The sequence below is a fragment of the Frieseomelitta varia genome, unplaced genomic scaffold, assembly GCF_011392965.1.
Source record: "Frieseomelitta varia isolate USP_RPSP 00005682 unplaced genomic scaffold, Fvar_1.2 scaffold_28, whole genome shotgun sequence".
NCBI lineage: Eukaryota > Metazoa > Arthropoda > Insecta > Hymenoptera > Apidae > Frieseomelitta > Frieseomelitta varia.
The window spans coordinates 73,142-96,519 of NW_025110012.1; the positions used below are offsets into that span (position 1 = coordinate 73,142).

Sequence of the window (23,378 nt, forward strand, 5' to 3'; positions counted from 1 at the left end):
CTAATTTGGTATGATCTTTGTGTCGTAGGAGGTTAAGAAATATAGACTTTCGACTGAAACGTAGTTTCTGTCCGTTTAGTTTACCTGTTAGACTTTTGCGACGATCGAAGAATCCTGTTCGAGACTCGCGCTCGAGTGTTCGTCGATCCTCGCGCGACGTTGCATGTCAAAGCAAAGATGGCGTTGATTCGTGTTGTGTCAGGTGTTTAAAATTTCTTGAAGTTCTATCGAAGTCTGACATTGCATGTGATTGTGACACTTTGCCCAGTCATTTATTTCATTCTCGGCCTCGTCGAAGATCGTCAATTGAAAAATACAAGGAGGCGTCTGTCAAGAGTCACGTGTAACATTGCCCGCTAGTGGCATCTCGCACTTAACCTATAGCTCCACTCGGTATTGTACGGTTACCTTTGAATCTTGCAAAAATTTCGGGAAAACGACGTCAATGTTGTGTCTTTCATCAGAGAGGAAAACAAAAATTCCCATCGATCGTTTTTCTGACGCTATCAATAGCTATCACTTGTATTGTATAATAGAAGAAAGATTCAAAACGGATTTGTGAAAGTTGTAGGTTTGAACAGCATGCTTCTAAACATTGTGTTTACGGAGTAACCAGATCTTTTCACAGTCGTCAAATATATTTAGTTGAATGCTGATAAAATTTACACCTGGCTGAAATGCCTAAAGTAAGAACCAGACAAGCAAATAGCCTCTGGTTAAGGCAACGCGAATTGGGTATAAAGTTCCCTTTAGGACATGTTGATCATTTCCACAAAACCCTTTACTCCTCTATACAACCAGTAACTTCTTGGGATCATGCATTATCTGCAGCTGCTGCCCATGGTGGAGTTTTCAATCTTGAATATTCTCCTGACGGGTAAATACACATATGTTGAAGATTTTTCAATTGTATTGAAGATATTATCTGTAACAATGATACTATATTTTTTCTTATATGACAGCTCTCTTTTGCTGGCAGCATGTGAAAAGAAAAGTATTTTAATGTTTGACCCTCTAAGGAGAAGTCTAATTCATGCAATCGATAATGCTCATAATGATTGCGTTAATTGTGTCAGGTATGTACAAATTTTGTTTTCTCAAATATTATTGTAACGCAATACAATAGTAATTTGTTCAATTGTTGTTGCAATAGGTTTTTGGACCAACGTATGTTTGCAACGTGTTCAGACGATAGCACAGTGGCTCTTTGGGATGCTAGAAACTTAAAGAATAGAATAAGAACCCTCCAAGGTCATTCTAATTGGGTGAAAAATATAGAGTACAGCCCCAAAGATAGTTTATTACTTACGAGTGGTTTCGATGGTAGTATATACACTTGGGATATTAATAGTTTCACAGAGAATAGTATTCTTTATACACGTGTGTTCCATACAAACGGACTGATGCGAACTAGACTTAGTCCAGATGCCAGTAAAATGTTAATAAGCACCACTTCTGGATACCTCATCATTATACATAACCTTAAGTTAAGCACCTTGACTCAAGACTTGGCAGGATTTAGAGTGCGTTTTATTTTTGACGTCTTCATACTGTGCATCTTATTTAATACAGTTTATGTAATAATAACAATTTTATTTTAGCCGAATATGTATCGATTGATGCAGTCATCTCAAACCACGATACCAAACGTAGCAACTTTCACACATCTCTTTTCCCATTCTCGTACGCATAATCGAGTAGAATTTTTGACTGATTTCCCCGTTGGCGATGATGCCGAGATAATATCGAGTTTGCAAGTGCACCCTCAGGGATGGTGTGCTTTGTCCAGAAATGTCAGTAACGGGGAAAAGTCTGAGGTTGGCATTAAGAAGTTTACACCATTCATTTTGGTTACTTGCACTCTTGTTGTACTTTTCAATGGCCGTGTGTTTCAGTGGACTTGTATTCACGATATACAAGAACGCGACGTATCCAGTACAGCAGATCAAACGAAAGAAGGGGAGGAAACGGCGCCGCAGTTCAACGAAATTCCGGTAGAAGAGTTGGAAGATTTTCAACAACCTCAGCCCTCCCGTTCGGGTATAACATCATCATTTTTAGTAGAAAGTCCAAACAATCGTGTCAGAGTAGTTCACACCACCACATCCGATTCGAGAGCAAACGCGGCTGGATTCTCGGAGAACGCGCAACCGGTTAGATCCTCGAGAAATAACTGGCAATCGGCATCTCGTAGAGCATCGCGGTCGCAATCGAGAAACTCGCGTTTAGATAGGAACGCGACCAGAGCGAACTTCGGCGCGATAGAGGTTAGTTCTAGTTCGAGCTCGTCTGATTCTCGCGTGAGTGCGGACAGAGATGACAGATACATATACGCTGCTGACATTTACGCGGCCGACGAGAGCATATTAGAGGAAGGCTCTGGCGATCAAGAGAGGGAGTCTGGGCAGGATTACAGGTCACCGAGGCCAAATTCTCATCTTAACTACCTAAGACCGCGCAACATGATTGAAAACTTTCCTACCGGCAATATAGAGTTACATGTAAGTACAACCGACGTGTGGGAAGCACACGTAGCGATAAGGGAGGCTAGGCTTAGAAGGGAGAGAGATTGGCTCTCTAGATCGAGCAACAACACCGTTGTCATTATCGGCGATAGAATCAGAGTTCAGAATCGCAATAGACAAGGCCAACAGACGATGTATGCTATTCCGAGGAATCGTATGATTCATCAAAATACACCTAGGTTAACGCATTACATAGAGGAACCAAACGTTGGTTCCGGTTACATAAAAGAATTGTGTTTCTCTGCCGATGGTCGCCTAATATGTTCACCGTTTGGCTACGGAGTACGACTGTTGGCATTTTCCAATGACTGTTCGGAATTATCTAACTGTGTTCCTCCCTACAACGAGTCCGTACGGTTGCACGAATTAGCGATAAACACTAGTCATTCTGGCATCGTAGTCAGTACAAAATTCTCACCAAGGCATTGTCTGTTGGTGTCGGGTTGCCTCAGCGGGAAAATTGTTTGGCACCAGCCGGTGGTTTAGTAAAATTAATTTCAACTTTTTAACAACTGTATAAAGTTTGCTTGCTAAGGGAACGTCGACGAGATATATAAATATTACTTGCCGACACATTTTCGTTTTTACTCTCATCCTTCGGTTTGATTCTCCTTTTAGTAAGGTCGGTGTAGCGCGCAGTTCGGAATTCTTTTAGATATACAATTTTTGATAGATTTTACCGTTTTTTTTTTTTTTTTTTTTTTTTTTTTTAGCAAATATGATTCGCCGAGAATCCGATGTTTTTGTATTAAGCTAATTATTTGCATCGAATCATCATGTATCACGTGCCGATTTTTCTTTTTTTTTTAACTCGTAAACGCGATAAACACGTAATCAAACGTGTAAGTTATTTTATATGTAATTGTATCCTTCCCCTAGTGATTTAAACAGGAAACAGTCATGACGTTTGTTTTAAGTATCGTTAATAATGAAGTTGATCGATTTATCTTACACAGTCTAGTAGAAAACTGATTGTGGGAGCGTAGTATTTTTTACTAACGATAAATATATGTTTTCATCGAAATGTTTCGATAAGCTCGTGGCAGAGTACTTTTTTCATCTTGTATCTCCGTAAGAAAACGTATGAAGCAAAAGTGCGGAAAACATTCCATCAGTTGGAAAATGGACGTAACATTCTTTTGTAGAATAACGATTTTTTTTTTTATCGTTTGCAGCATTGGGATCAAAATATACACATAACCGATTTCGCATCTTTCTGTTTCGTTTGGCAATGATCGTACGGATGGTTATGGCGAACCATTTGCAATAGCGATCAGTTAGAATGTAAGAAATACCATAGAATGAAATTATTATACGAGAAAATTTAACCTCGCTGAAACACGTATCATTGGCGTTGTCGTTAGTATTACATTTCTTAGCTGCTTGTATCGCTTGATTAGTGATAAGTGGTTTGAAATTTCAGCCAATCATGAGATGTGATTATTCAGTGTATCAAAGCTCGTGTTGCAGCTCACCGAGAGAAACGAGGCCTTCTCGCGACTGTTATCGAAACGAAAAGCGCGCCGTCGGCGTGAAATTTAATTCTTTAAAATTAGCGAAACAATTCAATCAATTTTCATGTCGGGTCATGTAATAAAGAAGAGAACGACGTTGCTCATAGGCTCAAAGTAAACGCAAACAATATGAATAAAAGTAACGAACAAATGTTTGTATTTATTCAAACGAGTCAAATCTCTGCGATTATATAAATACATAGGTCGTTCCCTTTACCTCGCAAAATTGAAATATCTCGCAAGATATTGGATCTGTCTAAAGAAACATTTTTACAAAAATTGTTATATAAGTGTAAAGGGACGTATCGTATGATACAAATTATCCTTTTGTAGATGAAGCAACTTGTAAAAAGTTATTGTTAAATATTATGCCGAAGAAGTATTGGTTTCGTGCAATATTTTAATTTTATGAAGGATATGACGAACACAAGTCTTTCACACGATAGAATTTAATTTCACAAAATTTCCTAAATCGTCACGAATTAATATATACAACGTTTTACTCGGATAAATCCCAAATAAATTTCTATATGGTCTGAATTTATTTTTAAACAAGTGAATTTGCACGTGACGCGTTTCTTGTTAGCTAGATATTTTTGTAAGAAACACTTTTCGTTTTGTTTGATAGTTCACTTGACCATGTATTTCGATTTTGCGACGTAAACACCGTGTACGCGGAGTTGAAGCACATCCGATCGTAGAATTGAAAATGGATGTCGCTTCCGTCGCGGACACTCAATGTTCCATTGGAACATCTTAAAAACTCGTATCGTTAAGTAGGAAAGAAATCGTGTAACATATGTAAATATATCGTCAATCATAGATATATGTTATCGATATAGATGTAATAGCAGATACGATGATGTTTACGTTGGAAAGTGGTGTGCTAGCTACTTTTAGGGTAAAAGCGAGTCACTCAAACGGCGTTTGACAGGAAGCTGTTTGTATATGTTCGAAATCGCGAAAGTTCGTCAATTGTGGAAACGGTCACTTTTCGTGCGAGTTTCGATATATTCATAGTGATACTGATATTTCTACGGGAAAGTTTTAATCTGCTTAAAAACAAAAAGAGAAAAGAAAAAGTTGAAAAATATGATGATATGATAACAATAAGGGACAATTTGAAACGAGTACGTCGTGATAATTTCGACGTGACGGAACGTTGGAAATTATTCGCTGCTTAATTTCATTCGATACGAGTTTTGCGAACTGTAACGTAAAAAAGAAAAAAAGAAAAAAAAAAACAAAAAACAGGTCAGTCGCGTCGCGTGCCATCAATGGTTACTTAAAAGGGGATTTTTAACGATATGTCGATTGCGTGTGCAGATACAGATTCGCTCGTAGTTTTCCATTTCATTGGAAACAATTAACGTTTACGGGGGAACGCTGTATCTCTGCTTATCACGTTTCAGTCGACGAATTGTTTCAGAAATAATTAGCGGCCGTTTCGCCGTCTGTACGCTCTTTATATTATAACTATACAATCGTGTACAGTAGATAGTGTGCTGATTGTTTTGTAAGATTTGTTTGTTTTCTTTTTCTATACAATAAAATATTGCTTAATGTCCGTTGTCGGTCTGAATCGTGTTTCCTGTCGTTGAAAAAAGGAATATCCTTCGCGAACGCGAAGGCTGGACGAGATTGTCGATTGAGTCAGTTCTTCTGTTGTTGCCTTGAAATCGTATGGAATCTGATTAATTAAAATCGAGAGGCTTGAGAGAACCTTATACAATCTCTTTATTAACAATTAATTTAACTTATGTACAAATATATAGTATACCTTAAGATTCAACAAACCGTCGTCATAGCACGTAGAATAATAAAAAATCCATTTATCATTCCTTCTTGCACCTCATAAAGTTAAACAAGTGTCTTGCTTTTGCTTTGAATAAATTCAAGTGTATGAAGTTCTCGCTAAACAAAAACAAAAAAAAAGAAAAATTGGAGATCTGGCGAACAGTATTAGCTGTCGTCTAATTTGTTCGACAACCGACGTACAGATGATTTGGTACTGCAACAAATGGTTAGAACGTTCTATCTCGTACAATAAGGGACAATAATTCATTAATAAATAGGTAAATAAATAAAAAAAAAAAAAAAAAGAAAAGAAAAATCATTATTCCGTGGTTAGTTATATTCCTCTCCCGTGTTATCATGTCGATTACATCGTCTACATCAGCAAAGTCACGTGTACATCACGTGCATTCGTGTATATTATGTCTTCATCGAAAGAATGCGCACGTGTCAATCGTGATTCAGTCGACTAATCAATTCCAAGTATGTGGTTTACAAGTAACTAACGTTCTTTTGTTCCGTTTCCAATTAGCTTCCAGCACTCGGGTTACGCATTCGGAGAGCAGCTTTATCAAATAACGTGACAAACCACTACGGCCAAAAGCGCGTACACTAAATTAGCCACGATCGTTTGACCGGCGTTGACGGGCATAGACATGGATTTTCCACGATCGTGATGCTCGTGGTGGTGGCTCGTGTCGTTCGTTCGAGAATCTGTAACGTGTACGTGTCCTTCGTGCGGGGACCTCTTCGATCTTTCGACGAGCGTCAGCTTCGTGTTCCTCGTTCTGATCTCCGGCAAATCCGCCGGCGGGAGACGACGTTTCTCGAGCTGCGAACGATCCGTTCGAACTTCCCCGGGAATCGGAGGCGGCAGTTCACCCTTGAATCTGCCAAACTGTGGCGTTCTACTCAGAATGTCGGAGGACAGTTTGCTTCTCGAGTGTTCCTCGATTCCAGAAATCGATCTGACCAAACTCGAGTCTTTCAACGCTTTTCCATCGAAGGTAATCAGCAGTTCGGACGAGGGCGAGGGCGAGGGTGGCGAGTCGTTGGGGAATTGGCTGGAAAGCGGCGGCAAGTAATAAGCATTCACTCTGTCGGCAGCCATCTCCATGTCGTCCGCGTCACCGGGACGCGTTTTACCATTGACAGACTTTTTCTTCGATTTTTTCATGGTCGCGACTGTCGGAACTGGCGGCGATGGTATGAAAACCGGCTCGAAGTTATCGGCCGGTTTATGGTTCGAAGTCTCCCGAAGGCGAACGTCATCATCTTGCTCCAGTTTCTCGGACGATCTCTTCTGAGCCACGTCTGTCGGCGTCTCTGTGTTTCTTATGATCGGTTTGAAGCCACTCTCGATCACTATCGAGTCCGGGTCAAATCCCGTATTTCTCGCGGGCTTTAAGGAAGTGACGAAGATATTGGGTATGTCCAGGCTCGACACTTTGGTCTCTAGCTTGGCTCGTTGCTTCGAATCGAGTTTCTTCAGCTTGACCACCTGGTGGTTGTCGTTCCCTTGGGCGTGTCTCTCCGCCGTTCTTTTCCCGTAGACGGACGAGGACGAAAGTGGCCTGTAAACGGCCTTTTTTCGTTCCATGAACACCGATCTCGATGGCAGGGGGAGGGTGGGCTGGGGCAACATCGTGTGCACGGTCTGCAACATCGGTCGACGTGTCAACACCGGTCTCTTGATGATCATCAGTTGGGTCCTCTGGTCCGGCTGATGATAGTGATGGGGAAGGGGCAGGTGATAAAGGTGATGGTAATTGGACGCGTAATGTTGAGGCACCGGCCTGGCGTATAGGATCTGTGGACTTGCGGTAGGTGGATAAGTGTATTTCATCCCGTGGCTCAGTGGTCGTGGATTATCTGCAACGAGGTTAGACAATTGCTGGTTAGAGGGTTGTCGAAGGAGTTCCGGCTGGATCTCGACGATTTGCTGCCGGCCAGGAGGGTAGGAGGAGGTCAGCCTGCTGACTCCAGCCGATTGTTCGCGATAGATCGGCGGTGCGAGCTGGTGGTGATGATGATGATGATGATGATGATGATGATTGCGATGCTGCTGCACGAGATCCTCGTCGAGGTGCACGTGATGCGTTTCCTTCACGCGTACCTCGTGACGATGCGGCGCGGCATCGTGGTCGGGCGTGCTGTACGACGGTCTCGAGGTGATCGGCTCCTCGTACGTCGGCGATGATTTCAAGCGGACGTAATCGTCGTTGTTAGCGGTCGTTAGTAACTGCGTGTATGATGTGCTTAGCTTGTCAGGGTTAGTCGCTGGATGATAAGAGTAACGAAGCCCGTGTTCACCATAGGGATGTTGAGTCTGCTGGAGAAACTCGGCCGTTGGCGTTACCTTGCTTGACACGCGTATGCTCGGACTGTTCTCCAGGTCCTCGCTCGCCGGTCGTTGACCGTTCGGCTCCGCGTAGACCTCGTAGTTCTCGCTGCCGGCAGCTTCGCCAGCGTCGCAGCTGTCGTGAACGTTTATCTTCCATCCCAGGTAGCGATGCGTGAAACACTGAACAATCGTAATGAGTGTCGCCTTCTCTGTTTTCGTTTTTCGAGAGAAAATTTATTTTACGACAATTTTTTTTTTTTCTTTCAGAGTCACAAGTTACAGAGAGAAGACACTTATACAAATTACGCAATTGTCGTCAATTCGCTGATACAATTAGCTAAATTAAATTATTGTGCAAGAGGCGGAGGTCCGACGTAATTCTCCACTTACTTGATAGTACACGGTGTCGGGCGTGTTCTCGTCTGGAGTCCATTCCACGACACCAGGCACACCGTGATCACACTCGAGAGTCAGCGTGCGTTGATAAGCGCCAAACGACGAGAACTCGTCCGCCAGGGGCTGATCTTGATCTGGCACCCAGTTGCACAGACGTCCAACTCCCGTTGGTCGATACACTCCGCGCTGTCGTTGAGCACCCGCGAATATTTTCACTTTCTGCTTGCCAGGAAAGAGAGCACTCTTTTCAGTTTCTTCAACCTTGTCAATTTTTCGCGAAAGCGAGAAGTGAAAGGTTGGCTTACGGCTTTCTCCTCGGGTGTCTTGTGCTGGTATCCACCGACGGGGTCATCGGTAATGTAGAAGGGATGATAACGAGCCGGAGTGTCAGGATTTTCCCCGCCTTCCACCACGAAACTGTATTTCCTTCCGCGAACGACGTTGATCTCCGGAATTAACAGACCATTTATGTACCACGAGATTCCCCAACCAACGTGGCCTGAGCAAAACGAATTGTACAGGTTAAATTAATTATTACAATTCAAACTAAATACCAACTTATTCACGTCTCGTTTCATTTGCGCTTGCAATCTACACGATCGAGTTTCTTTTCTTCTTTTCTCTTTTTTTCACATTGTCGTAGTACATGTACAGTAACATGTTCGTTAATGTCGCGTTTCCTACCGGTGATGGCTGGATAGCCGTGTTTCCCTCCAGTAGGTCCCATCTGAGCGTACAACACTCCGTCCTCGGGCTCGTAACATTGAATAGGCGGAATTTCCCAGGCATCGGTTTTAGGCGCCGGTGCCGGCGTCGCTAGACGCTGAGGTCTTCTCGTAGTTGCAACTAGCTGCTATTTTGTAAAACGTGGTCATTTGTCAAAGCTTTGTTTTAAAAAAAAGAAAAAACTTGTTAACCCCTTTGCGCTGGCAACTGGTTCGCGGACCATAACGAGTGACCCGCACCGTATAACAACAATTCGTCGCTCTCTGTTCCTTATCGTTTTGCCTGGATTACGTTTAAACATAGTTAAAACTGAGAAAATGTTGCAATTTCAGGTAAAACATACTACGTTGCAACGCGCGTACTATCCAACGAGGTTCAAAGTTACGTGTCTCGTCCCATGTAAAGTTTTGAAACAGAATTTCAAGATGCGTGAAACCGCACGGCCGAACTCGAACAACCATACCCTGTCGAGGCCATACGTGATGAAATACCTGATTGTCGGCGGCCTTGTTATCGTTGCCGTTGTCGGCGAAAATCTGAGAATGCTCGTGGTCCGGAACGGGACAATTCCAAACCGGCGGTCTACCGAAATCGATGAGGCGGTCGGTTTTCAGATAGTCGGAGTGAAAGCTGACCTCTTGCCTCTCGTTCAGCGGGCCGATGGCCCAGATGATCGCCTGCGATCCGTTCGTCAGAATTTGATGGTCCAGTTCGTCGTTGGTCTTCAGCGGTCTCTGGTACGTGACAATGCTATATCCGTCCACCAGCGCCGCGTTCAACAATCGAATAGAATTCGTGTTCTCCTGCGAAAGTGGCAATTCGCCCGGATAGGAAATTCAATGTGAACCGACGACAGCGCGCGACGTTCGAACGTTCTAACAGCCAGCAGGCGACAATAGCGACGGGTGATTAGGAGACACGTTGAAGCTGAGATACGAACCTGTATGCGGGTGTCGGGACAGCTGCCTCGTCCCCCGGAGCACTGAGACTTCGCGTCCAGATAGTAGTCGACCGCGTAGCCTTGAAGGGTTTGTTTATCGACCCAGGCGACCACCACGTCCCCGCCGACCATTAAGCTTCTTTCGGGGTTCGCCGATAATCCGAATGCCATGTATTGCCCGTCCTCTGTGAGACACGATACACGCGTGCAATTACAGCGAAAACCCGTGTTCTTCGAAACGAATATATCTGTTATTTAATTTAGTTTATTGAAATCTGCGAATTTTCGCGAATTTATGGGAAATTTCAAAGGTATAATATTTATAAAGGTATACTACTTACAGGTATGCTATAATACTTACAAAGGTATAATACTTATAAATGAAAATATATAAGTTACGTAATATAATATGATAATAATAACTTATATAACATAATATATTATATTAATATAATATATTAATAATTTAATAATTATATATTATATATAATATTATGATAATAATAACTTATATAACATAATATATTATATTAATATAATATATTAATAATTTAATAATTATATATTATATATAATATTATGATAATAATAACTTATATAACATAATATATTATATTAATATAATATATTAATAATTTAATAATTATATATTATATATAATATTATGATAATAATAACTTATATAAAACATAATATATATAATATATTAATAATTTAATAATTATATATTATATATAATATAACAATAATAACTTATATAAATAAAAATATAATACTTTCTACGATGTCAAAGATATTAAAGTTACCAGTCATTTTGCATCTAGGATTCAATTTTGATTTGTGGGTCAACTTCGTACATGTGAATGTGTTAAAGAAAGAATGATTGAACGTGATGAATAGATATAATATGATGTGTAACATGTTACAGGAGGATATGTAACAATTTTTTTCTTTGAATTTCACGGAATTGTACGTCCTGTTATATTTAGTCATAACGAGTACTGTATTTAGTCTATTAATCAACCAATTAATCTGTATTATAGTACATATACTAATATTAAATACTAATATAAATTAAATTATTTTAATACTAAATAGTTTTATGTTAGTATTAAAATAGTAATACTAAATTAACTAATTAGTTAAATAGTAATATTATTAGTAATATTAATATAATTACTAATAGTAATATTAATTAAATAGTAATATTAAATAGTTTTATCTTAGTATTAAAATAATAATACTAAATTAACTAATTAGTTAAATAGCAATACTATTAGTAATATTAATATAATTACTAATAGTAATATTAATTAATTAAATAGTAATATAAATACTAATAGTAATATTAATTAATTAAATAGTTTTATATTAGTTTTATATTAGTATTGAAATAGTAATACTAAATTAACTAATTAGTTAAATAGTAATATTATTAGTAATATTAATATAATTACTAATAGTAATATTAATTAATTAAATAATAATACTAAGTAGTTTTATATTAGTATTAAATACTAATGTACTATAATATATATATATATTAAATATTTTATATATTATTCACATATACAAATACATATTCTAGTATTTGAAATTTCCGCTGTTACGACACTCAATTGCCAAAGGACTGAACAGGAAGATCTTCGTCACTTCACCTAATGGTTTAAACCGCGGCCAAGCGTGTTAATCAGAGTGTGAAACGTAATTTTTCGTGGCCCGTTTTTCTCTCGCAGGAGCGATTAGATTTGACAAAGGGGGGCAAATGGGGTGGACGATCGGTGCCGTGCAAATAGAAAGGAAAATTATACTTTAATGACCTCGTTCGTGCAACGTACGGACATCAAACGTATGCGTGTGTCTGGCGTGCCGTGTTTTTTTTATCAACGAGACGAAACCGCGCTGCAAAACTGAAACAAGTGTTGAATTATTCTGCGTTGAAACGGAACTGACGGTGGTGGATGCGATGGCGACGACGCCGGTGGCCGAAGTATTGTTAATTAAAAGTTGGAGCCGGATCTTCGGCCGGCGGCAGGTATAAATTCACGCGGCTTTCAATAAATGCGATGGAAGTTTTGTCCTTTTGTGAGACGTGCGCGCGGACAGCTCGGAAATATATACTCACCAAGTTTTCCAACGAGTTGGGCGACTATGCTGTCTCCGGCCACGGCCCACCGCACCTCGAATGCCAGCCTGTCCTCCAGAACTTCGCAGTTCAGTTTCGACTGAAATCAAACGACAAACCGTTTACCATCCGTTTTACAACGGTCGGATTGTTCTTCGATCACGCGGCCGCGTGACCGATCGATCGGTCGAACGATCGAGCCTCGGGATCTCGCTGTTGCTACGCTCCCGAGGCTCCGAGAGAGGCAGTTCTCTCTTTCAGTGGCGAGACTTGAGTCTCGACCCGACAAAATCGGAAAGCGGAAGAAGCAAATTTATCGACGTTCGATCGGAAGATCGAAGTTACGGTCAAAGGCGACCGTCTGACCGTAGAAGGCAAGGAACTCACATTCAGATTGTCAAGAAAGTAAAATACGTTTATTCGCACATTGATCTCAAGTAGAAACGTACAAAAAAGAAAAAAAAAAAAGAAGAAAGAAAAAGAACTGAAGGATAGAAGATTAGATGCGTGATTTCGGTGCGTGTAAATATATGTAATCTGTAAAATCTTGGTAAATAGGTACAAGCTTTCCTGTAACTCGTAGAAAAAGAACTGGCCTAGGCAGAAAGGGGATTTCCTCAGTTTTATTTCAAAAGCGACGAAACTTCTTCTCGTCTCTTGGAACAACGCGCGCGCCTCCTCTCGGACCGCGAAGATAAGAATAATTAACCCTTGTATCACAGTCGAATAACCATCGTTCTCTCTCCTTGCACGCTCAACTCTTAGAAAAACAACGTCTCTTCTTCTTCTTCTTCTTCTTCTTTTTCTTCTTCTTCTTCTTCGCTTGGCTCTTGTACTACTTTAGATCAGTGGTTGTACTTTGAACTTGTAACGGCGACGGGCAAATTTATTATACAATCGCGTGACATTCATTCGCTGGGCTTATAACTTATCGCCGGAACTTTTCACCGGAGAGACCGGGCGAGATTTGATTTTTAGATTCGCGAAACTCGAGCTTGAAAGTTGGCGAAGTCTCGAAACTCTCGGAGCATGAAATCTCCCTTGTAACTCGGAATGCTTATTTTTCTCTTCTTTTCTCTTAAAACTAGAAACTTTTGACAAATTCTCTCTCTCTCTCTCTCTCTCTCTCTCTCGATACAAGTCCAAGGTTCGAACGAAAACTCATTTGGAAATAAATAACGCAGATTGTCACTCGCTCGTGAGTTTCAAGTGTCTCGTGTCGCAAAATTTGAGTTCCATCGTCTCTGCTATGATGTTACGCGTAACGCGCGAATGGAATTGAGCGATAAGAAATTGTCGTAGCCTCGGTGTTCCAAGTGTGTCTCAAGTTACAGGGAATATTCTTTCGGTGGCCACGCGTCTGTGTTCGTGTTCGTGCAACGCACGCAGATGAGCCGAGAGACAAACCGATATCCAAGTGTCACTAATATCGACACGTGTTTCATACAAGGCTCGGCCGGTAGACAGCAAAGCGTGAATTACGGCGACTCCGTATTGTTCGAGGAGGACGCGACGCATCCACTTCTACGGGGGCGAGATCCTACATACGTCTCTTACAATAGAATTCTAAAGGGGATTCGAGAGATTAAAGGCACGTCTCCGTGGGCATGTGCGCTCCTACGTATGTACGTGGAATAGTTCATCACGTTGCCTCCACGCACGGTGAATTTATTTTTATTTTCACGAACGAGCGGAAAGATGGAACCGAGGGAACTTTTCCTTTCTTCGTGGAAACTTCTTTCTTTTCGTTTCTCTTGTAAACGCGCGTAAGATAAAGTGAACTGCTTGTGAACTAACCGATGTAAATGCTAAATTAACCTCTTAATAGTCCAGTGTCCACTGTTTGACAAATTACGAGCCGAGTCTGACGATTTTTCTGTCATGCTCGATCTCGATTCTTTACGTAGCTCTTAGCTTTCAATCGACCGATATCGCGTTGCTTTTCTAATTACAGAAAATATTGCCTCTTAATAATTATATCTTTGGTCTTTTTACGAAAATTTGTCTTCCTGTTGGCCAATTCTCAGGAAGCTCCCACATTTGGGTCAGATTCTTTTCGTCTTTTTTTTTTAAACAACGTCATCTTAAGATACTACTTTTCGGTGGACAATATTTACGCACGCAGTTTACTACAAAAATTACAAAAAGGCATCCCGTCGAATTTGCTGGTCTGCTAAGGTGTTAATAGCGAAAAGTAAACGTTGCTAAAAATGCGTTTAACCTCTTGCGCCGGAATCTTTTGTCCCAAATTGCAACATTTTCACAGTTTCAAGTATATTTAAATCTAACCCAGGCGAAACAAATGAGAAATTTATTGCTTGTCAATAATTTCTATCCAGCGATACTCGTACCGACGAGTTCGAGTGAAAAAGAAAGCGACGAATTATCGCGTACGATATTCGGTCACTCGTTACGGTCCGCAATCAGTTGCCAGCGCAAGTGATTAACCTCTAACGCACGTCGAGAACTTTTTGCCTCAAAATTGCAATATTTCCTCAGTTTTAAGTACATCTAAGTATAACTCGGGAAAAACGAATGATCAATTTATTACTTGTCAATAATTTCTATCCAGTGATGTCGTACCGACGAGCTCGAATGAAAAAGAAAGCGACGAATTATCGTGTACGGTCCGCAATGTTAATTACGCTTCGTTCGTCGTTGTTTGAGCGTTTCGCTGAATTACAAAATGTTTCCATCCGAGTGCGAGTGTCCGCGTGTGTGTACGTTCTACGAAAGTGTGTACAAGTAGCTGTACAGATGGTAAAGGGTAGCTTTCAGTGATTCTCCGTCGCAGATGCAACAGATTGCCGATGTTAAATAAATAAAAATGAAAGCCAAGGGGAGCATCGTCTCTCGTGTTTTCTCGCGAGCGTGAAACTTCCAAAGTGCTTGTTCACGCGACTGTGGAACTTTACGAACGAGCCTAATATTATCCCAGCTGTGTCACCTAAAAGGTCCTACCGCCGGCGGGAACGGAACGAATGATGATCGGCGGTCAGCCAGCCAGGCAAGGAACTTTCGCTAATTTGTCGAAACGCGAGTATTCGACCGAGTTCTGCTTAGACAGTCTGATTTACGATCTGGTTTACCGTTTACCGCGACGAATCGTTCCCCTTGCCTTGGCCGTACGGATCGAATTCCGTTGATCGAGGTTTCTCGAAGACTAATCAAGCAAGAACAGCCCGGAGATTTCTATCGCGAGGGAAGACGAACCTCCGTAAATGGGAAGAACGAGCGTTTCGATGGGAATCCTCGAGCGACAATAAGAAATTATCCACTACTAGCACTTTCTTATTTTCCTTTCGATCATCGAATCGAACAACACGGACGACAAACGCAGCAGCAAAGATTAGAGACGCGAGAAAACGCACACACACGACAGCAAATTTTTCAAGGAACGTGGAAGTATCAACGTGAAATTGTTTCTGATTGGTTTGGCCTCGGCGAACGTTTACAAATCTCCAACGTTAGTAACGAACGAAGGAGTCCACCCTCCTGTCGCCCTGGAACCGCAATCTCGCGTACGAATTCGGCTGAGTTTCGCTTTCTCTGCTGGTTGCTTGGCCACGCTTGGCCGATGATTCGGCAGGTTGAGTCGCGGCCGTTTCGACGGAAGGCTGATCATCGTCGAGCTTGTACTGTTGCTGATACGCGGCGTCGTCCGAATTCGCGACGTCGTCGCCGTATTGAACGATCGCGGCCGATCTTCCGGCCGGTGTCGGATAAGAGGCGGTCTGAAGCCGACGGAGCTGCTGCGCGAGAGGTTCCTGGGTCTGCAAGCTCTTTGGTATTCGATAGTCGATCGCCTGGACCGCTTGGACCTGATCTTCTCGGCGAGCGATCGGCCGGTAGGTCGTCGGTCGTTGCTGGTATTGCCGCTGAGTATGCAACGCGTTCGCAAACGAGGGAGAAGGAGACGGAGCGACGGTGGCCGGTGACGACGACGACGACGCCGAAGCGGACAGCTCGTACAGACTTGCCAGACCGAGCGTCTGTCCCTGCCCTCCGCGATGCACGTTCTGCAACACAAGGACAGAGACAGGATGTTATGCATGGGTCTTGCAGTGAGTGAACAACAGTTTTCATTCAGCGTCTCAACGATTCGTCCTTTACATTTACGATGACAAGATTAATCGTGGCAACGGTGAAATTCTCTAACGGTAATCGCGCACTTTTCATCTTTCTGCGTTCGTCGAGACACCGATTGACGTTGGAAATTTTCTACGAGAACACAGTTGTCTCTCTGACGATTTTTGGAACAAATTTTCATTTTTCTGAAGCTATTGACGTCTCGACAATTCATTGTTTATATTTTGGACAAGAAAGTTAATCGTAGCAACGATAACAATTCTGTGGCAATGAAAAGAACACGTTTTCTCATCTTTCTGCGTTCGTCGAGACACCGATTGACGTTGGAAATTTTCTACGAGAACACAGTTGTCTCTTTGACGATTTTTGGAACAAATTTTCATTTTTCTGAGGCTATTGACGTCTCGACAATTCATTGTTTATTTTTTGGACAAGAAAGTTAATCGTAGCAACGATAACAATTCTGTGGCAATGAAAAGAACACGTTTTCTCATCTTTCTGCGTTCGTCGAGACACCGATTGACGTTGGAAATTTTCTACGAGAACACAGTTGTCTCTTTGACGATTTTTGGAACAAATTTTCATTTTTCTGAGGCTATTGACGTCTCGACAATTCATTGTTTATTTTTTGGACAAGAAAGTTAATCGTAGCAACGATAACAATTCTGTGGCAATGAAAAGAACACGTTTTCTCATCTTTCTGCGTTCGTCGAGACACCGATTGACGTTGGAAATTTTCTACGAGAACACAGTTGTCTCTCTGACGATTTTTGGAACAAATTTTCATTTTTCTGGGTGTTTCAATCGATTCGTCGTTTACATTTTCGCTGAGAAATCAATCGCAGCATTGTGGAAATTCTTCCTTCGCACGATCAAAATTCTACGACAACGAGAATCGCACTTTTGTCATTTTTCCCCGCGTTCACCGAGACACCGATTCACCTCAGAAATTTTCCACGAGGACGCAAAGCAAATTTTCACTTTTCTCAGGTGGCTGGCGTCTCGATTCTCGTTGTTTACATCGCTACACTTTGAACAGGATGACGGGAATTCCACACACGGCGGCGAAATCGGCAGATTTCTCCCCCGGGAATCATCGGAGACACTGATTGGCACCAGAGCAACTTTCCACGCTAGCGAGCAAAACACGAAAGTTTCTTCTCCGCGCGTATATGGCTTTCTATCGAGAGGACGAGATACTTCGGCAGCACGTTTTCGGTCGGGGAAAATCCGTAAATCGGCGAACGCATTGTCGTCCGCCGACAGTCAGACATCCGCTCAAATATTGACAGAGACAAATTCAGCGTGGAACAATATCGAGTCCGTATCGATCGTGAGCCGTGAAAGGCAAGTTTGTCTCGACTGCGTTTACGCGAAAAACGAAAGGCGAAGACGTTCGATGACTGTCGCGCCAAACGAGAGTGTATGATTTTTACTCCTAAACTTCCATTATATACAGAAGTCGCAGCCGCGGAAGATGAGAGCAAGATTCGTTCGATTTACCGAGACATTTAGCTCAGCGAGGAATGCCGACGGAATGTAAAAGCGGTTGGAAGTTTAAGGTGGGAATTTGCGCGCGAAAGGGCCCGATGTAAATCGACGGAGAACGGCTAAAGAACTTTGGCTGGAATCCCCTTACCTCCTGCCAATTCGAAACGTGATTGGCATTCGCAGTTTCGTGTTCTGAGAATGCCACGGTTTCAATTAACTCGCAACGATACACGGACTCGGCTGTGAGAAGCTGCGTCCGCGGAAAGTTGGCCGGATTAGCGGAGGTTTGCGTCGCGCTTTAAAAGATCCACAAGCCGTCTCCTCTTGCAGCAAGCCTGCCCCCTTCTCGCTGAGGCTGGCTACAAGAAGCCTTTCCAGCTTACCTGCGGCGAAACTCCGAGCATCTTCAGGGACGGTGGCACGTTAAGATTCTGCGGAATTTGTACATGGCCGAAGTCCACGGTGAACGCCTCGCACCAGACGCCGAAGTGGCCGATCTGGTGGATCGTTAGATCCCCGGGCAACGTCAGCACGATGGCTTTGCGATCGTATCGACGCAGCGGCTGCTCCTTTCCGTTCTCGTCCGGTACCCGAATACCTTGCGGCGATGGCGTCGGCCCGGCACCCACCCAGAATTTCGCGTCTGCGAGAAGAAAAAACGAAAATTTTCGTCTTCGACAGAACTTGGGGCGGGGAGGAGGAAACTTGGAAGCAGGAACTTGGAACTTGGGAAGTCGATAATACTGTGCAGTGGAGTTATGCAACTGATAACTTAATTCCAGACAAGTGTCCAACCTTTTGGATATTCTGGGTCTCGTTGATTTTGGTCAATAAACATTTGTCGAGGGCCATTATTTTTTTATTAGTTCGACGCAATTTGTATTATTTACGAGGATATTGAAACAATTTTTATAGTGAAGTGGTACGTTGATTAGAAAAATATATCTGTATTAATTAAAAATGTATGAAAATTTTTAACGAGAACACTTTTTTGAGAGAAATTTTTAATGGAACTTGGGGAGTCGATAATACTGCGCAGTGGAGTTATGCAACTGATAACTTAATTCCAGACAAGTGTCCAACCTTTTGGATATTCTGGGTCTCGTTGGTTTTGGTCAATAAACATTTGTCGAGGGCCGTTATTTTTTTATTAGTTTGACGCAATTTGTATTATTTACGAGGATATTGAAACTTTTATAGTGAAACTTTTATAGTGAAACGGTACGTTGATTAGAAAAATATATCTGTATTAATTAAAAATGTATGAAAATTTTTAATGAGAACACATTTTTTGAGAGAAATTTTTAATGGAACTTAGGGAGTCGATAATACTGCGCAGTGGAGTTATGCAACTGATAACTTAATTCCAGACAAGTGTCCAACCTTTTGGATATTCTGCGTCTCGTTGGTTTTGGTCAACAAACATTTGTCGAGGGCCATTATTTTTTTATTAGTTCGACGCAATTTGTATTGTTTACGAGGATATTGAAACAACTTTTATAGTGAAACGGTACGTTGATTAGAAAAATATATTTGTATTAATTAAAAATGTATGAAAATTTTGAAAATGAGAACACTGAGCTTGTTCTTTGCTATAATTGGTTTGATAGTAATGGCAATATCAGGAGTATTTTCAAGATGCTCGTCTAAAATCTTGTTTTAAAATTATTCGAATAATAATTTAAAATCATTCGAATAATAATTTAAAATTATTCAAATAATAATAATAATTCTTGTTCAATGATTCCTGGTATAGACATTCCATATCCTTATTTATCCAACAAACTCGAGATAATTGTATCGAAATCCCCCAAGATCGATTATTATCATTCTATACTCTAATTTTCACATCCGCTAAGGAAAAAAATATAAATATTTTGCACGTGCAAGATAGACACATTCGCGAAGGAAAATTAAAAAAAGAAAAAATGCTCTGACATGAACGTAATTTAACGTGTTAATTTTCCAAAAATTGTTATCAATCGTTCTCTTGTTTGTCGTATTTATATTGAGATTATATCTGCACGTTTCGGCACATGTAAAAATGTCGTTTCGTTTATGAATGGGAAAGACGAGATTTTTTTGCCAGCAACTTACCAGGCGCCTCGCCATCGTAGCTGAAGCTTGGTATCAAGAGGGTTTGAGCATCGACGACGACGATTGGCTCGGAGCTTACTCCGTGTACGCCGTTTAAAGCTGCCAATTTTTGTGGTTTCGGGTAGTCGAAGTTTCGTGGTATTCTGACGTCGCCAAAGTTAACCTGTTTACAACAGGTACGTTTCTTTAATGGGGTTTGAATCAGCTGCGACGCTCAATCGGTATACGAGATAGTGTATAACAATTTCTTCGAAACACGGCCATCTTTTAGAAATGAACGTAATGTTGTAAAATCTGCAAACCGTCTGCAGCGATTTGGTGAAGTTTCACATCAAGGCAGATTCTTCACTTTATATTTCAATGACAGACGTATGTAGAAGCACGACGATAAGCAAATAAACACGTTCGTACAGCATCAGATTAATGGCAGAATTATAATGCTAGACAAAGAGCAAAGATGAATAATTTTAGACAAAGAGTCTAGAATAAAGGGATAATCCCGTTTGATCGGAAGCTTTTGTCTAATGAGATCACACGTTCCAATAAATTTCAAGAATACCAAGTTTCTACTTTATAGCACACTTTGCACACCAGATTGTATATGGAAGTGCACACGAGCAAACAAAGAATAAATACGTTCACATAACGTTGGATAAAGAGTAACGTTAAATAACGTTTGACAAAGAATCTAAACTAAAGAATCTGTTTAATCAGATGCATTTGCACGCGATTGTGTAATGAGATCAACACGTTCCAATAAATCTCAGGTATCGCCATAACGATCCAGCAATCTTTCTGAATGCGTTATAACGTTGCCTCAGGAGATTGTCCCGAAACGTTTGTCCCGAAGGGATTAACACATATATTTGTAATACGATTACTGTAGGCGGCGGCTCGGCCCGTGGTGGTATGCAGAATTCATAAGCCCCAGAAATAATGCCACAAACAGATTCCATTTTATCGTTTTCCAACGCCCGTCCCCCCGGTAATGGAAATTTCGGCCGTTTCGCTGCCGTTCCGTGTGTGTCGTGATCGGGCTTTATCATTCCGGTGTTACATGCATGGTATCTGCCGCCGTGTGTCGGAATAAATTTTCGTCGCGTTGGCAATATCAAGGACGTAAATCGACGATCCGCGCGGACTGTCGCGGATAACCGGCCACACGGAACCAGTGCTTTCGGTTAAACTTCTCGTTCAATTTGAAATTCCGTTGGTGAAGGGGAGGAAAAAAAAAAAAAAGAAAAGAAAAAATGTACACCACAGACCGATTGGTTGATCTCTGTCACGTGCTGAGGGGTTACACTTTCGTTCATAAGTCGATTTACACTTCCCCAATTGCTGAAAGCTTGAAAGCTTAAATTAGGGGGTGTGGCTAAAATTTCATTTCAAAATTTTCTTCTTCATAGAGCCAGTGTAATTAAACGTTTTGTCGTCATGAATGACACATTGACGATATTAACGTTAGAACTACCGACGATTAAAGCATTGAAATAAAAAAAAAAAAAAAAGAAATAGAGAAACTTTAGTATAAATAGAGTAAACTTGAGTATGCAACTTTTATTCAAATTTGTTTAAATCGTTAAAGATAAAGCTGTTTTTGTCGTCTGAAAAATATCTAAGAAAAATTATAAATTTTGACCACTTTGGTAGTTAAAACTAAGTGTTAAAACAAAATTTGTACATAGGTTTCGACAGTGAGCTTTAACAAAACAGTTTTGTAATGAAATTGGCGAAACATGAAGTATCATCTTCATTCTGGGCACGAAGAAGATGCAGAGATTCAATTGACGATTAAAAAAAATACGGCTCATTAAAAATATTTTTGAAAAAACCACGACTAATGATCCACCAACGTTAAAAATATTAATTATCGACAACCTACAATTAACCTAAGTTGGAAAAATTGCAAAAAGAAAAAAAAAAAAAAAGAAATATTGCATATCGATGGAAAACGTTAGCCTTTGACTGATTAAACGCTATGTCTCACACACACGCGCGCTCCTTTAACGCGTGATTCTCAAGATCGTAATCGGATTTCCAATAGCTCGTTTGCATTCGAAAACATTCTCTCTCGCGGAGACGATCGAGCGTAATTTGCCGAGGTGGTACGTAGTTGGTTGTGTGTGGCTCGGAGCCAATTGTAGGCAATTGCTTTCTATTCTGCGAGGGGAGGGACGGCGCGGTAACAAACTTCACGAGCGTGAAAGTTGCGCGGCAAAGAAACGATACCGGTTCTCCTGCGGCGTGCAAGTGGAAGTCGTAGCGACACCGAAGGTCACGAGCACCGAAGGATACGCTTCTTACTCACGGAGAATTCGTCGCACCATACGGCGAACCATTTCACGTTGCTCAGCGTCTTGCCATCGGGTAACGTGAGCGTGATGTCCTTTCTTCGGTACCGCTTCAACGTGCTCGATCTGCGGCAAACCAATGAAATCGGATTGTACAGATCGACTTGATCTTTGTCTGATCGTTGCTCCATTACGGGTAACTACGTTGATTTTGACAAAAATTTTGTAGAAAGAGCAGAGCAAGAAATTTTATCCGCGATCCTTCTCGATCTGGTGACGTTGAAAATTATCTCGAATTCGAGCAAAATATTTTACTACAAGTGACAGTTAATAATTAATTTGTGAACAAATAACGAATTGAAATCGAGATTGATTTTAATTCTACGATCTTTTCGTCATGTTCGATCGAATCGTACTGGCTGACGTTAAGAATTATCTCAAATTTGAATAAAATATTCTTAGTATAGTAAAAACTTTATATCGAATTATTGTAACAAGACTTGAAATGTCTGACAATATTCATCTGTAACATTAGATAATGTGTTCTGACAATTAAAGATTGCACAAAAGTAATTGTGCAAAGGAACATCTTTAAAGTGGTACTCTGACATGATCCGAACGTTTTTGACTTTGCTACGGTTTCTAAATTTTATTTATTTATTCGTTATGTTATTAATTCAAATTAATTTCATATACGCTGCTTATTCATATTATTTCATATTATCGTTAGAAAGTTATCCAAGTTCAAAAGTTAACGTCAAAGGATCGATATATATTTCCTAAAATGTTCAAAGCCTTTTAATTTGTCGGAACGATAGTTTAATATTAAAATTCAAGGATCGCGGCAAGGTCAGGATATTCAGGTCAGGCCAGATGGAACAAAATAACTACGTAGGTTCCTAAGACATTCTATGTTGTCTAAAAACTGGCGAATAACTTGAAACTAACTTGACCACTTGCGCTGGCGACTGATTGCGGACCATAACGAGTGGCCGAACCGTATACGATAATTTGTCGTTTTCTTTTTCTTTCGAACTCGTCTGGTA

General features: G+C 41.0%; 2 protein-coding genes across 5 annotated transcripts in view; one reads left to right on the top strand and one right to left on the bottom strand.

Annotated features, from left to right (window-relative positions):
• The first annotated feature begins 157 nt into the window (after positions 1-157).
• On the top strand, positions 158-5,606 carry LOC122529186 (DDB1- and CUL4-associated factor 10). Its single transcript, XM_043655016.1, has 5 exons — positions 158-877; positions 963-1,076; positions 1,154-1,523; positions 1,602-1,817; positions 1,896-5,606. Exons 1-5 carry the CDS (start codon positions 678-680, stop codon positions 3,009-3,011), a joined length of 2,016 nt encoding a protein of 671 aa, XP_043510951.1. The 5' UTR covers positions 158-677; the 3' UTR covers positions 3,012-5,606.
• Positions 5,607-5,752: 146 nt separating this feature from the next.
• Positions 5,753-23,378, bottom strand: part of LOC122529183 (protein Skeletor, isoforms B/C) — a 31,868-nt gene continuing 14,242 nt past the window's right edge. The window contains exons 4-14 of one of the 4 annotated variants that reach the window (XM_043655011.1): positions 22,350-22,458; positions 20,042-20,204; positions 18,328-18,587; positions 12,365-12,464; positions 10,240-10,424; positions 9,791-10,102; positions 9,258-9,426; positions 8,879-9,072; positions 8,568-8,792; positions 8,147-8,357; positions 5,753-7,705 (exon numbers count right to left, since the gene is read on the bottom strand). In XM_043655011.1, the coding sequence (XP_043510946.1) occupies positions 6,405-7,705; positions 8,147-8,357; positions 8,568-8,792; positions 8,879-9,072; positions 9,258-9,426; positions 9,791-10,102; positions 10,240-10,424; positions 12,365-12,464; positions 18,328-18,587; positions 20,042-20,204; positions 22,350-22,458 (3,229 nt within the window). In that variant the 3' untranslated portion in view covers positions 5,753-6,404. Of the gene's footprint in view, positions 8,358-8,567; positions 8,793-8,878; positions 9,073-9,257; positions 9,427-9,790; positions 10,103-10,239; positions 10,425-12,364; positions 12,465-15,812; positions 16,384-18,327; positions 18,588-20,041; positions 20,205-22,349; positions 22,459-23,378 lie in introns of those variants that run through there. The other 3 variants (XM_043655012.1, XM_043655010.1, XM_043655013.1) reach the window with 3 other exon arrangements.